This window comes from Rhincodon typus, chromosome 11 (genome assembly GCF_021869965.1).
Source record: "Rhincodon typus isolate 14 chromosome 11, sRhiTyp1.1, whole genome shotgun sequence".
NCBI classification, from domain to species: domain Eukaryota; kingdom Metazoa; phylum Chordata; class Chondrichthyes; order Orectolobiformes; family Rhincodontidae; genus Rhincodon; species Rhincodon typus.
This window is the reverse complement of record NC_063342.1, coordinates 15078253-15092662: the sequence shown is the minus strand read 5'-3', so window position 1 is coordinate 15092662 and position 14410 is coordinate 15078253. Positions and strand designations below refer to the sequence as shown.

At 42.0% G+C, this 14410-nt stretch overlaps 1 protein-coding gene across 1 annotated transcript in view; it reads right to left on the bottom strand.

The window, feature by feature from the left end:
* Window positions 1-13257, bottom strand: part of LOC109910887 (Down syndrome cell adhesion molecule-like) — a 490591-nt gene extending 477334 nt beyond the window's left edge. The window contains exons 1-3 of the mRNA XM_048603034.1: window positions 13134-13257; window positions 9355-9672; window positions 3440-3586 (exon numbers count right to left, since the gene is read on the bottom strand). Coding sequence (XP_048458991.1) covers window positions 3440-3586; window positions 9355-9672; window positions 13134-13257 — 589 coding nt within the window. The remainder of the gene's footprint in view (window positions 1-3439; window positions 3587-9354; window positions 9673-13133) is intronic.
* Window positions 13258-14410: the final 1153 nt, after the last annotated feature.

The window sequence follows — 14410 nt, the reverse complement described above, 5'->3', positions numbered from 1 at the left end:
GGGGAAAATGTGCAAACTCTACACAGACAATTGCCTAAGGGTGGAATCGAACCCAGGCCCCTGGGGCTGTGAGGCAGCAGTGCTAACCACTGAACCACTGTGTTGCCCCTAAAGTTTTATAATTAAAACTTTCAGCCTACTATAAAAAAAAGATGCTGCTGAGGCAGATTTTCCATAAAATCCTCATTTTGAGGGAGACACCCTCGCTTTGAAATAATTTTATTCCTGATATGCATGCTCAAAGCCACCTTTGTCCCAGGTTACATTCATTGTTTGGGATAATCTCCAGTTGCTGTTGTCAGGGGGAAAGCACTTTTCTCCTGGAAAGCCTTCAGGAGAACGTCTAGGAAGGCAGTCACTAAAGCACTGTGCTACTTTTTGCCTGGTTTCTAATGTCTCTAAGGTTGGGCAGGAGGTGATGAGCAGAGATCAAGTGATGTTCCTGGGTTGTAGAGAGTGGAGTGCTGTCTGGAGATCGGAAATTAGAGGCTCAAGGTCTGAAGGTGGCACACAGAGAGGAGAACATGCTGTCCACCTACTCATCAGATTGGCCGGATGTACACATGTAATGAGCTCGATTGTGTGAGATAATCTGACCTGCCCAGAGAATTTCCTCCAACTTTTCATCTTACACTTAACCTCAGAGAAAACACAAGATTCTGCCTTGTGCATCAGTTAATGCACTCATAATAAATAGAATAAGGGAAGAGTATGTGACAACTCAAGGGTTCTGGTCATGGGAAAGGGAAAGAAGATTATTTGTCAGTAATGGAATCTCTCAACCTGAGACATTTTGGCAAAATTTCATACATTCAATGCTTGGTTTTCCTCTGGTTAGACATTCTGCTGGGGCTATATTTTTATCATTAGGAAAGAAAAGCAAAAAAAAGCTTTGAACATTTTTGTGATATCCATAGGTATAAATGCATTCAAAGGGGTTCCTTGCACTTGAACGTTCCCAAATCTATAATCTGCATTTATTAAGAAAATTATTCTGATCTTCATCCTGCTCCCATTAACCAATTGAATAAATGCACCAAAAAAAACCATAAAACTATTTGAGCAATTTACCAAATACTCTTACCTGTTGCTGACCTTTCACAGCAAATGTCATCAGCTTCCCTGACCCCTGACATTTGAAGATCTTAGGGCTTGCCTTGACACATGCCTGTTTAAAAGTATCTCCTCAGTCGAATTAAATGCAGGTCATGTTTATAGACCTTAAAATTGCAGGCAAGAGACTGTGACCCCAGTTAAATCAAACTCAGTTTGTTTGCTGGCATCTTTATCACAGCATTCAGGAACAATAAATATCTGCAGTGGATCAATTAAGGGATCACACCGAATCAATTATATGAGACAACACTTTACAATATTTTTTCAAGACAAAAGACTGGGTTCTTCCACCACCAAAGAAATGATGGAAAGGCCAAGCCCTTTAATTCTTCTCATTGATCAGATTCCATTTACATATTGCTTGGTGTGCATTTTTTGGTCAATTTTAAAACAATTCCAGATTTAAAAATACCCAAACCATGAGGAGCCAGAGGGCAGAGTCTCCTTATTGGAGAGTGCTCTGTATTTTTTTCTTCTGTTTCCAATTGCCATGGTTTCAAGCAAAGGTTAATAAGCTGCATGACCTTTGCAGGATTTCATGATGGTCTCCCGGGCTTCATGCACTGATCCCACTCTTCGATAAATGTTCACGACGCTGTCACTTGCTCAGACTCTCCACTCCCTTGATAATCTCTCAGTGAAAATGAGGAATGTTCAATCAAAGTTCACGTGAAGGCAACCCAAATTACATAATTTCTTTTTTGGGATAGACTTTTCCTGAACTGCTGATACATGAACAAGGAGAAACAAGCTATAGCCTTTACAGTTAAACAAATCTAGACATTATTTTCCTCTTCAGATCCACAGCCATAAAATAGCCGTCTCCCAGTTAAGAAAGGGCACTGAGATACCACAAAGCACAATCGCAAAGTGCTTCTGAAAAGCAGAGCAGCCCAGAATTAGACAGAATTTATCAGTTTCTGGAGTCAGGATAGAGTCCTAAGTTTGGGAATTGTTGTATTTGAAGCTCAGGCCTACGTCATGATTCAAATGATCACAGTGTAGAGGGATCTCACTGTCAGACATAAAAATCAAAAGCCTTCTGCATTTCTATTGAAAGGGAGGGCTGGAGAAGTGAAGGAATATCGAACAACACGTTTCTTGCATTTTGAAAGGCGTTCTAGAGGATTGACGGCCTTCAGAACCAACTTGATATCGCAGACAAGAATCCATTGACCAGGCAACTTACAATTGTCCACTGGGAAGTAAATGTTCAGTCATTTAGCATCAGAGGACCCTGCTGGGCAGGGTCAGGATCAAACATGGCCGCTGTACGTCATTATCGGCTAACAAATTCTTAGTCACCTGGGTAAATTAGTTGTCCAAATCTGCACAGGTTTGTAACATTAGCTAGATATCACTGACCCATCAATTTCCCACCGTTACCGCAGACAATTCAAAGAATTATAGAGTATCAAAATGTAAATACTAAATGTTTAAAAAATAAGCAGAATGTAAATGCATGTTAAATCAACTGCCTAAACTATAATTTGCCATGTAATTCACACCAGTCATGGAACGTACCCAGTGAACCAGGAGACAATTCATGCCAGGTCATCCAAGTCCTGAATGATGACAAACAACAGGAACAGCTTGCAGTCCCGGTATTTGATTCACAATCCCACATATGCTGAAGTTACAGATGGCTAAGTTCGTTATGCCTCCTACAAGTGGCTTACCTGATAGGTGAATTGCAGCATTATCAATATGAAGCCATCAAACAAGATATAACATATTCCATGAAGAGTCTTCATAGCTTTCCATGGCCACATCTCGCCATTGACCAAATGGATATCAGAACAAACCATGACAGGATGAAGGCAAAACCATCTCTACATCAATCACATGCTTCTCCATTTTACCTTCTGGAGAAAACCTCATTTGTTTCCTCATCGAAAGATTCAGAGATTGAAGGTGATAAGGCAGATGCTCTATAATTCACATGACAAGAACCAAGCTTACTCCAACAGACCAATATTAGAAGAACTGCCTCAGATATCTTCCTCTGACAAATAGGGTCACTGGATAGTAGCAAAACCTTATGACGACACTGTGAGGATTGTCCAGAACATCCATTACCACAAGCTATGTTTCTGCCAAATTCTTAACATCAAAACTGGCAATCAACATGAAATATTAGGTTTGATGAGGAGGGATTTTTTTAAAAAAATTAACAATCCTTCACTTTCGGTTAATGCATCCACTCGATTATCAATCAGTGTGTGAAAAAGTTTAATATTTGCACACAAACAAAGCATTTTTTTTGTCACAGTGAACATTTCTGCTTTAAGGAAGGTACAAAAGAAGCAAAATCTGACCTTACCTGAGACAAGTGAGACCGTGTCTTTCTCCCATGACACTACAGTGATATAAGTCTCCACAGAGGAGGGGATAATGCACTTGAAGACTGCTACATTCCCCCGCATGGCTTTCTGGTCCTCTACGCGGACTGTATAGGGCTCTCTTAAAACTGAGGACAAAATTTATAATTGGATTAATGTTGTCAAACAGTATCAATGTTCATTAAACAACAATATCCATTTGCATTTATATAGCACCTTTAGTATACCAAAATGCTCCAAATTGATACCAATTCAAGTAAAGATGTAAAAGCAGACAATGCTGGAGAAACTCAGCAGCATCTGTGGAGTGGGATATATTGTTAACATTTGGAGTCCTTAGAACTGAAAGGGATTGGAAAATGGTGTTGAGAGAAAGGGGAGAGGAGTGAGTGGAACAAGTGGTGTGGTGCACACAGCAAAAGACAAAGGAAATGCTAGTGGTGGTAAAGGATATATTGAGATGGAAAACAGGTGTAAATGGAATGTTTAAATAGGAGAAAATAGGTCAGTAGTGCCGAGAGCAAAATCAACAAAGACAGAAACAAGAAGCAGTGTGGTGTAATCAAAATGGAGAGCAGAGTTCAAGCTGTGAAGTCCTGAAGACTATAAAGTGCCTAAATGGAAAATGAGGTTCCTCCACATCACATTGAACTTAGCCAGACCACTCAGCAGGCCCAGGATGGAAACAGTAGCATGACAGCAAGGTGGCTTATTGATATGGTGATCAACTGCAAATTGGGGTCATTCCTACAAACTGGGGAGGCAATGACTTAGTGGTATTATCGCTGGACTGTTAATTCAGAGATCCAGGTAATGTTCTGAGGACCCAGATTTAAATCCCGCCAGTTGGTGGAATTCGAATTCTGTGAAAATCTGGAATCAAGAGTCTAATAATGACCATGAATCTATTGTCAATTGTCAGGAAAAACCCATCTGGTTCACTAATGATCTTTAGGGAAGGAAACTGCTATCCTTTACCTGGTTCTGCCTACATGTGACTCCAGATGTGGTTGACTCTTACCATCTGGGCAATTAGGGATGGGCAATAAATGCTGGCCTAGCCAGCGACGCCCCCAACTTGTTAATGAATTTTAAAAAAAGTGGTGTTCCACATATGTCTCACCAATGTAAAGGAGACCACATTGTGAGCAGAGAAAGCATTAAACTAGATTAAAAGAAGAATAAGTAAAATGTTGCTTGAGCAAAAGGTGTATTTAGGGCCTAGCACAGTGAGGAGGTGAAAGGGAAAGTATTGCACCTTCTGCATAGGAGGGTGCCATGATGGGCAAGGAATAATTAGTTGTGATGGAGAAATGGACAAAGACATCACAGAGGGAATGGTCCCTGACAATGGAGGGGAGGGGTTGATGCGTTTTATCGTGGCGTCCTGGCGTGGCAGAAATGGCAGAGATGATCCTTGGAATTACACAGCTGGTGGAATGGAAAGTGAAGACAACGGGAACCCTGTTGTTGTTCTGGGAGGGAGAGGAGGGGGTGAGGACAGCAGCAGAAGACACAGGTCAGACACAGCTAAGGGCCCTGTCATTGATGGAAATAGGTCAGGTGATCAAAAGCCTGGTATGAAGGTGAGTCCCAGAGGAGGAAAGTGAGTTAGAGAGGCAGGGAGATCTTTAGAGAGGGAACTTCTGAGCACACGAGCAATTAAAGTTACACATAATCATTACTTCAAAACTCAATTCAATGAATCTACACATGGATTTACCGTAAATTTGAGATATCTATGACTGTTAATTAGATATTAAGTCTTTAATTGTTTGCAGGTAATAGGCATTAACTGAGAATGCGCTTGAGCTGATATCAATCTAAGCAGATTAACACGTCCTTATTAGGTTAGGAGGTATATACTTGTAATGTGCAACTTTATAAACAAATGTACAAGTATGTAAAGATAGGCTCCAGTTCTCTCCTTCACAAACTAGCTTTACGGATTCTAAGGAGTGTGCATTAGCTTTGTCATTACTAGAACCTTTGTTTATTACCTTTATTGGTCAGTGCATTGAGTATAGGAGTTGGGATGTCAAGTTGCAGCTGTACAGGACACTGGTTACACCACATTTAGGATATTACTTTTAATTCTGGTCTCCCTGCTATAGGAAAGATGTTGTTAAGCTTGAAAGGGTGCAGGAAAGATTTACAAGGATGTTGCTAGGTTTGGAGAAACTGAATATGCTGAGGCTGCTTTCCCTGGAGCATTGGCAGCTGAGAGGTGACCTTACAGAATTTTATAAAATCATGAGGGACAGGGATAGGGTGAATAGCCAAGGCCTTTTTGCCAGGTAGGGGTGTCCAAAACTAGAGGGCATAGGTTTAGCGTGAGAGGGGAAAGATTTAAAAGGGACATAAGGGGCAACTTTTTCATGCAGAGGGTGGTGCGTGTATGGAAAGCTGCCAGAGGAAGTGGTGGAGACTGGTACAATTACAACATTTAAAAGGCATGAGGGTGGGTTTATGAACAGGAAGAGTTTAGAGGGATATGGGCCAAATGCTGGCAAATGGGACTATCTGGTCAACAAGTTGGACTGAAGGGTCTGTTTCTGTGCTGTTTATCTCTATGGTTCTCTGACTGTATTACCTCTACCTCCACTCCCCAAGTTAACACAGCAGGCCTGCTCCTCTGATGCTGCTTGGCCTGCCGTGTTCATCCAGCTCTACACCTTGTTATCTCAGATTCTCCAGCATCTGCAGTTCCTACTCTCTCAGGGCAAGTGAATCAATGTGTTTGGGAGACTTTCAAGGGAATGGGAGGGCTGAATTTCATATGCAAGGGAGTGTCCAAGTTTTTTGATCATTGATGGCTACACTGATTAATACAGAATCTCTAGGCCCACACTTTAGATCTAAATCAAAGCTTTCAACAATCGATCTCGAGCAAACTGATCTTGCATTTCTTAAGTTTTAATCCCATGTTTCATTGAGGTGAATATCCTCAAAAAAACTTTCTTTCCAACTTCTCAGCACCACACAAATCCAAAGTAGAACAAATCGGGAAACAAGGGCAAAATATTTGACCACACTTTGCACTTCACTTTCCACTCGGTTAAACAGGCTTTTTTTAAAAATAAAGGCAGGTCTGTGCTTTCCAAGTCTGTTTTATCCACAAAACTTGCTGGATGTCTGATTGCTTAATATCACCTGGGACCATGGTCAGAAGGCTAAAAGTGCATCACTCTTTTTTTAACGAACAAGGTTATTTCAGAAATTTTTAAACAGAGGAGAATTGGAAAGAGGGCAAATTACAATGTCTGCTGTTCACTGTGAAATCAGGTGCAGAAACAGGAATGAAAGAGAAAGAAAGAAGGTTTGGACTGAGGTGAGCACATACTTAAGGAAAGATGCCACTTAATATTGCAATTTTTTTGACATCGTCTGAAATAATTTACGACCTTAACATATTCAATGTGTTTAATTTCTGGGCTAACTAGCGATGGCAGGCCATTAGCAAGTGGGTAATTAAACAAAAAAAAAGCACAGCTATTTATAGCTGAACATAACTTTCTGTGGCGAGTTTAAAAGGGCGATACTCAAACGCAGCAACCCTCAGGCAACCTGTGGAGAAGGGGTGTGGAGGAGGTTTAAGGGCAAATATTGCTGTTTATCAAATTAGTTTATAAAATCATGAGGGGCATAGATAGGGTGAATAGCCAAGGTTTTTTCCCCAGGCTAGAGGAGCCCAAAACTAGAGGACATAGGTTTAAGGTGAAAGAGGAAAGATTTAAAAGGGACCTAAGGGGCAACATTTTCATGCAGAGGGTGGTCTGTGCATGGAATGAGCTGCCACAGGAAGTGGTGGAGGTTGGTACAATTACAACATTTAAAAGGCATCTGGATAGGTATATGAATAGGAAGGGTTTGGAGGGACATGGGCCAAATGCTGGCAAATGGGACTAGATTTATTTAGGATATCTGGTCAGCATGGAAAAGTTGGACTGAAGGGTCTGTTTCCATGCTGTACATCTCTTACGACTCTAATCCAGCTCAGAAAAGGAAAATGAATATTTCCTGCAAAAGAAAAATTCTGAAGGAGGAAGTGGAAAGAGTGAAGAAATTAAATGCTGTTTTGGGAGATAGCCATCAGAACTGCAAACGTGCATGAAGTGTACTCCTTCATAGACTGGAAGAAAATGACTGGAATCAGAGTGCTACCACGAAACATAGTGATTCATGAAGGTGACTTCGCAAGAGCAAATACAGATAGGCAATTAATAATGGTCTCGCAGGAGGCACTCATATCTGAAAGTGACATTTGCAAAAGGTCTCTCCTAAGATGTTAATCTGTTTGTGCCTGTTTCAGGCACTGAAGTATCTGTTGCGTATTTCTAGCAGTCCAGTTTTTTTTAAAGATATTAATTTGTTACACTGTTTAAAAATTCTTTTAAACTTATCCATCTGTAAGTTTCAAGGGCAAATGCAACATTTGTGAACAGATAAATTTTCTCCCATCTGAATCTGAACTGAACTCGAGTCTGATTTTAACTGAAAGGGAAGGTGGGTAGATTTGTGTGTGAGATGCGTGGCAGACAGCTGGGATGTAGACTGTCAAATCTGTCTCCTGACCCAAACCAGCCTCAATGCTAACCATTTTCAGCTTCCAACGGAGGCTAAAATGCAGGTGGGCAAACAACCCCATTCATGGTGAACAGTTACAATTTCCAGTTAGATGCGGATGCTGGATTCCTGAATGTCAGGAAAGCTTCAAAGGTTTCCTTAAAGCAATGATTATTGGATTGAGAAATTCCTTCTCACCTCCCTTCTGTGAAATCTCCTTGATCAAGTAGCTCCTCACCCGACCCCCCCCAGTGAACTCCCTACTGTGAGCCTCTCACCCCCACCTTGAGTCCTCAGATCCCACGACCAGGCTCCGATTTCCCACTCACCTCAGCACAAGGCTTTTTATTCACCCGTAACTTTTAAACTCTGATCCCTTATGCTCTGACTGTCCTTCTGCCTCATTAAGCCTCTGCTTTCCTCTATGAAGCCTATAAGGTACCTCTCTTCAGGTCACTCGTCTCTTCCTCCTCACAACCTCGACCTCTGAACTTTCTCCCTCACCTGGATTGGCAGCGTCCCTCCACATCAGCCCCAATCAACACCTTTCCTATGACTCACACCCATGATAGACCACCTCCCCATTCCCCATTTCCAGGATTGACCAAGCAGCCCAACATCCCCTACTTCCATGAATAGAGCTTCCTCTTCCACCCAATTCCCAACATTTAAAAATTCCACCAGTTGCTTTGGTGCAATTGAAACTGAGCCTGAAAGAATTAGCCTGAGCCTCTATGACATTGCCATTTCCCATAACCATTTTCAGTTCTGGGTGCCACACCTTAGGAAAGATGTCAAGGACTTGGAAAGTGGGTAGAAAAGATTTACTAGACTTGGACCAATGGTGAGGGAAATTCAGTTTGTGCAGATACTACAGAACTCTGAAGTAGACTGGCTTGTGGGCTGGTAGCCAGAGGACACAGATCTGAGATCATTGGCCAAAGGAAGGAAAATGAGAAAAATTCTTCTCACGCAGCAAGCTTTGATGATCTGGGATGCATTGCCTGAAAGAATAAGTGAAACAGGATTTAATCATAGTTTGGAAAGTGAGTTCATATAAGTGTGAAAATGAAAAAGTAGTTGGGTTATGGGGAAAAAGTGATGGAGTGGGACTCATTGTGTAGCTCTTGCAAAGAACTAGCACAGACACAATGGACCAAGTGGCCCTTTTCAATGCTGTTCAACCCTACTATCCTTACTAAGCAAAAATGCAACCCAAGTGAAGTTCAACATTAAAACAGCCACGATCCTCATCTAGCATGCAGAGGGTTCCGATTGCAATAAGACCATTATCGGTCTCACTATCCAATATGTTCATTATGATACTCACCAGCCTTAATGTGAATATCCTGACTTCTAATTTTCCCTGAAGGATTTTCTGCTGTGCAATAGTACGAATTGTCATGGATCAAGTTATTAAAACTCGAAGGAGGGAAAGGGAAGATCTGGAGAGTGCCATTTGGATGGACGTGTCGGATCCCTGGGACGTCGTACATCTCTTCCCCAGTTGCTAGGTACCAACGCAGGGTTGTTGGGGGATTCCCTGATGCAGGGCATGGTAACAATGTCCCCATGGTACTGGCGAAGACTACCTCTTGCAGAGATCCATTGACAAAGTACAAGCTGGATTGCAGATCTTCACTGGCAACTGTAACAAAAACAGACAATTTTACTTGTTTTAAAATGTAACAAAAAAGAAATGAATGCTTTTTGACTTAAAAAGGAATCAATTGCTTGCTTTATGAGCTGTGACTTGGGTACCACTCTCAACTGAGTTGAAGGTTGTAGGCATTAATCCTGTTGTATTTTTCCTTCCCTTTGTGATATTACCAGCAGATTAAAGAACAACTTCTTCACCAGTATTATCAGACTTTTGAATAGACCTCTCATGTATTACAGGTGATCTTTCTCTGTGCCTTCTCTGTCACTTTAACACTATATTCTGCATTCTGTTCTATTACTCTGATGTACTGATGTAAGGCATGATTTGTCTGGCTAGCTCGCAACATTATACTTTTCACTGTATCTCGAGTTATGTGACAGTAATAAATCAGGTCCAATCAAATCAAATATAAACATCGAGGCACCAAGCACACATATGAGATTGGTTAACACAAAAATACCTAAATTCATTCACTAAGGATTTGAGAAGTTGGTACCAGTTTAACACAGTTAGGGATCTTGTCGACATGTCTGAGCTGGAAGCTTTCTTCAGGTCAAACCATCATTCCACCTGAATTACATGACACTTTGCATCATTGCCCCTCTTAGCGTGTCTGCAGGAAACATCACCACATCCATTTGAAGATGGTATTGCTTCACCAGTTGGGGAGTTTCTACTGAGGTTGGTGGGGGGAACACAGGAAAAGCTTGTAGTGGGAACCAGATTATCAGTGGCTGCCACCGCAGGTCTGTGTTGGGAACCAGAGGAGTAGGAGTCAACCTGTTTGGGGGGAAGTGGGGAGGGGTGGGAGATGAGTGGAAGGAAGCGAGATTGGGAGGCTCGGTCACCTAGAGAGACCTGAAGGTGAGATTGAAGTTAAAGGTTGGAGTGTCGTGGGAAGCTGGTTGAATAAGTAATTTACATTTGGGGTAACCTCAGCTATAACTATATGCTGTTGCCTGGTGGAGGCATGATGGTTTTGGTGCCTGGTGTGCTGGAGTTGCAGAGGTTTGCAGGCCTCTGGGTGAGAGAGAGAGAGAGAGACTGTCGTTGCTGGAAGGGAGGCTGAAGCCAACAAGGAGAAAGTTGTTTGTGAGGGTGGCCCCAATCCTAGCAGCATAGGTAAGTCATAGAATCCCTGCAGTGTGGAAGGAGACCATTCAGCCCATTGAGTCTCTGAACAGCATCTCCACCTAAACGCACCCTTCGATCCTATCCCTGTAACCTAAATTTTACCAAGGCCAACCCATCCAGCCTGTACATCCCCTGGACACTATGGACTATTTCCCATGGCCAATCCACAAACGCTGCACAGCTTTGGATTGTGGGAGGCACTGGTGTGAAGGCACTTTCCCCAGAATCCAACGGATCCCTGTTCAAGGAAGCTCCTGGATGAATCCCAAACTAGTCAGTGAAGTATGGAACAGGCTACAAATATATACCTTAATGAGTTTATTCACTGAACCTGTTCACTGAAATTCACTTATTCATTGAACATGTTAGGACATTCCTCCAGGGCAGGCGTGACTTGAACAATATTCCCACCCTCCTAGTCACTTGTCATACTATTTAAAATGACTCAAATCAAACCAAATTAAAATGTGGCAGTCCCTTAAAGGAGCATTGCAACAAAAGTCAAAATTCCAAATGAAACTTAAATGAACAAATTTGGTCTCGGGGAGTGAATATGCATTCTAATCTATGTGGGGCCCATCTGGCACAGAAGACCTGTGGTATACCAGTAAACACTGTGTGCTCCCTCTCCAAAGACACTTCATCTCTTGTTATAAAGAGGCTTTAAAATCAACGTGTTCAGAGATGTTATTACAAACCTTTGAAACAGCTAGGACTTGAACCTGGGTCTCCAGGCCCAAAGGATGGAACACTACCACAGGAGCCCTCTCTTGTGATAAATTTCTAATTAATGAATACCTTCATTTAAGTATCCTAATAATATTATTAAGGGGCTCTAGTATTGCAGTGGTAGCATCCCTGCATCTAGACTAAGAGGCTTCAAGTTCCACCTACTCCAGAGGCGTGCAATAAGATCTCAGGACAGGTTGAGTATGAAAACATGTTTAAAGGGATCAGTAACACATATATACCTGTTGCTCAGGAACACTGGCTAAAAGCTATTACATTTAGAAACTGAATAGAAAAGATGCACATGTCCACATTGACATATTTAAAATTCTAGCCCATCACATTGAATCAGATTGGTCACCCACTCTCCTTCTGGCCTCAGTTTAAAGCAGAAATGAGCAGGATGGAGACTGCACTTGTATCACAAAACGGTTCAAGGATTTTAATCCCCACCAACTGACCCAAACCCACCCACTGAATCAGTTTACATTGGACCCTGCGTTTATTAGATGGCAGGGGAGTTAAGGGAAGGGAATTTAGTTGAAGATAAAATCTAATTACATCAAGCAATACCATTTTCCAGAAACTAAACCCAAAGGAGAGTCAATTTGCCAGGTTCCTGCATGACACAAAAGAAATAAATAAACTAAAAACAACAATTGAGCTTGTGTTATCGGAAATTAATAAACAGATAATGACTGTAAATTGCTGATTAAAGTTTGGAGACTTATACCTGTACAATACATTAATATGTGGCAAGGTGAGTGGATTTTCCTGCAATTTATCCTTGTGTCCATTTGGTGCCAACTGGTGACAAGTTGTGACCAGTTTTGAGATCACTGCTCAGTCCCAGATGAATTTTTACCCCAAGGCGTCCATCTGGTGGCACCTGGTGCAGTCTGGGTATTACCTCTTGCCTCATGTTACATAATCTGCTAAGGCAGTCTGAAATACTGATGTCCACAGGATTGAGCAGGGACCCCTAGACGGACTCAGGCTAACTCATAAGATACAGCCGCAGCAACAAAAGACCATCAACGATGGGTCTCCACGGGAGGGAGAATGGCTCACAGAATCAAAGATAGCTTCGAGAATGTAGCTCTTAGAATGCAGGAGTTGCATTCTTCACTGTTTGTTCAATAATGCATGCTGGATAGTACTTTATACTGCAGGCTCTCCCTTTAGGCATTCCTTCTCTTTTAATTAATATTTCAGCAAATATTTGGAGGACGAACAATGGAATATCATAAAAGGTACACTCAGCTGAAGCACCATAAATAATACAGTGGCGTTTATTTCGAGTGAATTAAGGTCTGCAAATATAGATAACCAGCCATCAAATGCAATGTTACTACGACTCTGGTTCACTTATGATTAAAACATTGCCACTTTCCAAGTTTCATCTCAAGGAAGACGCGAGCCTTTGGTGCCTATTTTAAACAGGGTGTGAGGTGAGCTAGGGAAAGGCAGTGTGGGCAAAACATCATGCCAGGCTCTCATTGATATATTTCAGACACTTTCCTGAACCTGACAAGAGTAATTGTGGGTCAGTGGGTGTGTGCCGGGAGATGGTCGGAACAGACCATTGGGAAGAGCCTGTGGCATTTCTGGTAATTGTATCCAGTGAATGGGAATCCCAAATGCGATGGGGAAAGAAATTGGGTCCTGATATGGCCTGAACTCTTCTTCCAGGAGCCAGAGAACCATTCTTACTCCTTATAACCCACAAAGAGATCATCTTAAAAATAAATTGCAGGCCACACAAGTCCTTTAATCGGCGCAAGAGTGAGCAGACTGGTCTGTATAGGAGGGACCCATCTTACAGAGGGATTGTGAATATTTTGGGGGTTGAGGGTGGGGAATAATAATGGTAAGGCCACACAAGGAATTTGTTGCAGCCTCCCTCCTCTGTCACCTGCAATCTCATCAGCCAGGGCCTGTAAAACTTTGCTCACAGAGAAGTGAAAATGAATAGCATAAATGGCCCTTAAGCAGAAGCTCAATAATCATGGAATCCCGACAGTGTGGAAGCAGGCCATTCGGCCCATTGCATCCACACCAACCCTCCGAAGAGCATCCCAATCAACCCTAATCCTCCAATCCTGCATTTCCCGTGGCCAACTACTTACCCCGCACATCTTTGGACTGTGGGAGGAAACCAGAGCACCCAGAGGAAACCCACACAGACACGGGGAGAAAGTGCAAACTCCACACAGACAGTCACTGATGGGTGGAATCAAGCCTGGGCCCCTGCCGCTGTGAGGCAGCAATGCTAACCACTGAGCCACTGTGTTGCCCTAAGTACATGACTATGAAAGCAATAGGAGGACATGCTTAGTGACTGGGATGACATACCATAAGAGGAAGTTTAAATGGAGCATGAGCAGATTTATTAGCCTGAATGACCTGTTTCTGTACTGTAATCTACATATAAGGGGCATGATTTGAATTAGCAAGTGACTGTTCCATTTTCAATAAACTAAAAATCAGTGATTTTTTTTCTGACTACCAGATACTTGCAGTGATTGTAATGTCAAACTTCCAACAGTTAGTTTTGGAACTCTTCTATACACAGTATAGGCTTTATATCGCTTAGTCATGCGTGGAAACTTTAAACAAAGACTCAAAAATTGTTAAACTAATTTAATCATTATCTGAGCTCTTAGAATCTAGAGCTGGAACAGCTAAAATACAGTGATAATGGAAAAACGGAAGATAAATTTCCTTGGAACATGTCCAGACAATGACTAATAAATATGAGGTTATCCACTTTGGTAGCAAAACCAGGATGCAGATTATAATCTGAATGGAGATAGACTGGGTATGGAAGAGCTGCAATGAGACCTGGGTGTCCTTGTAC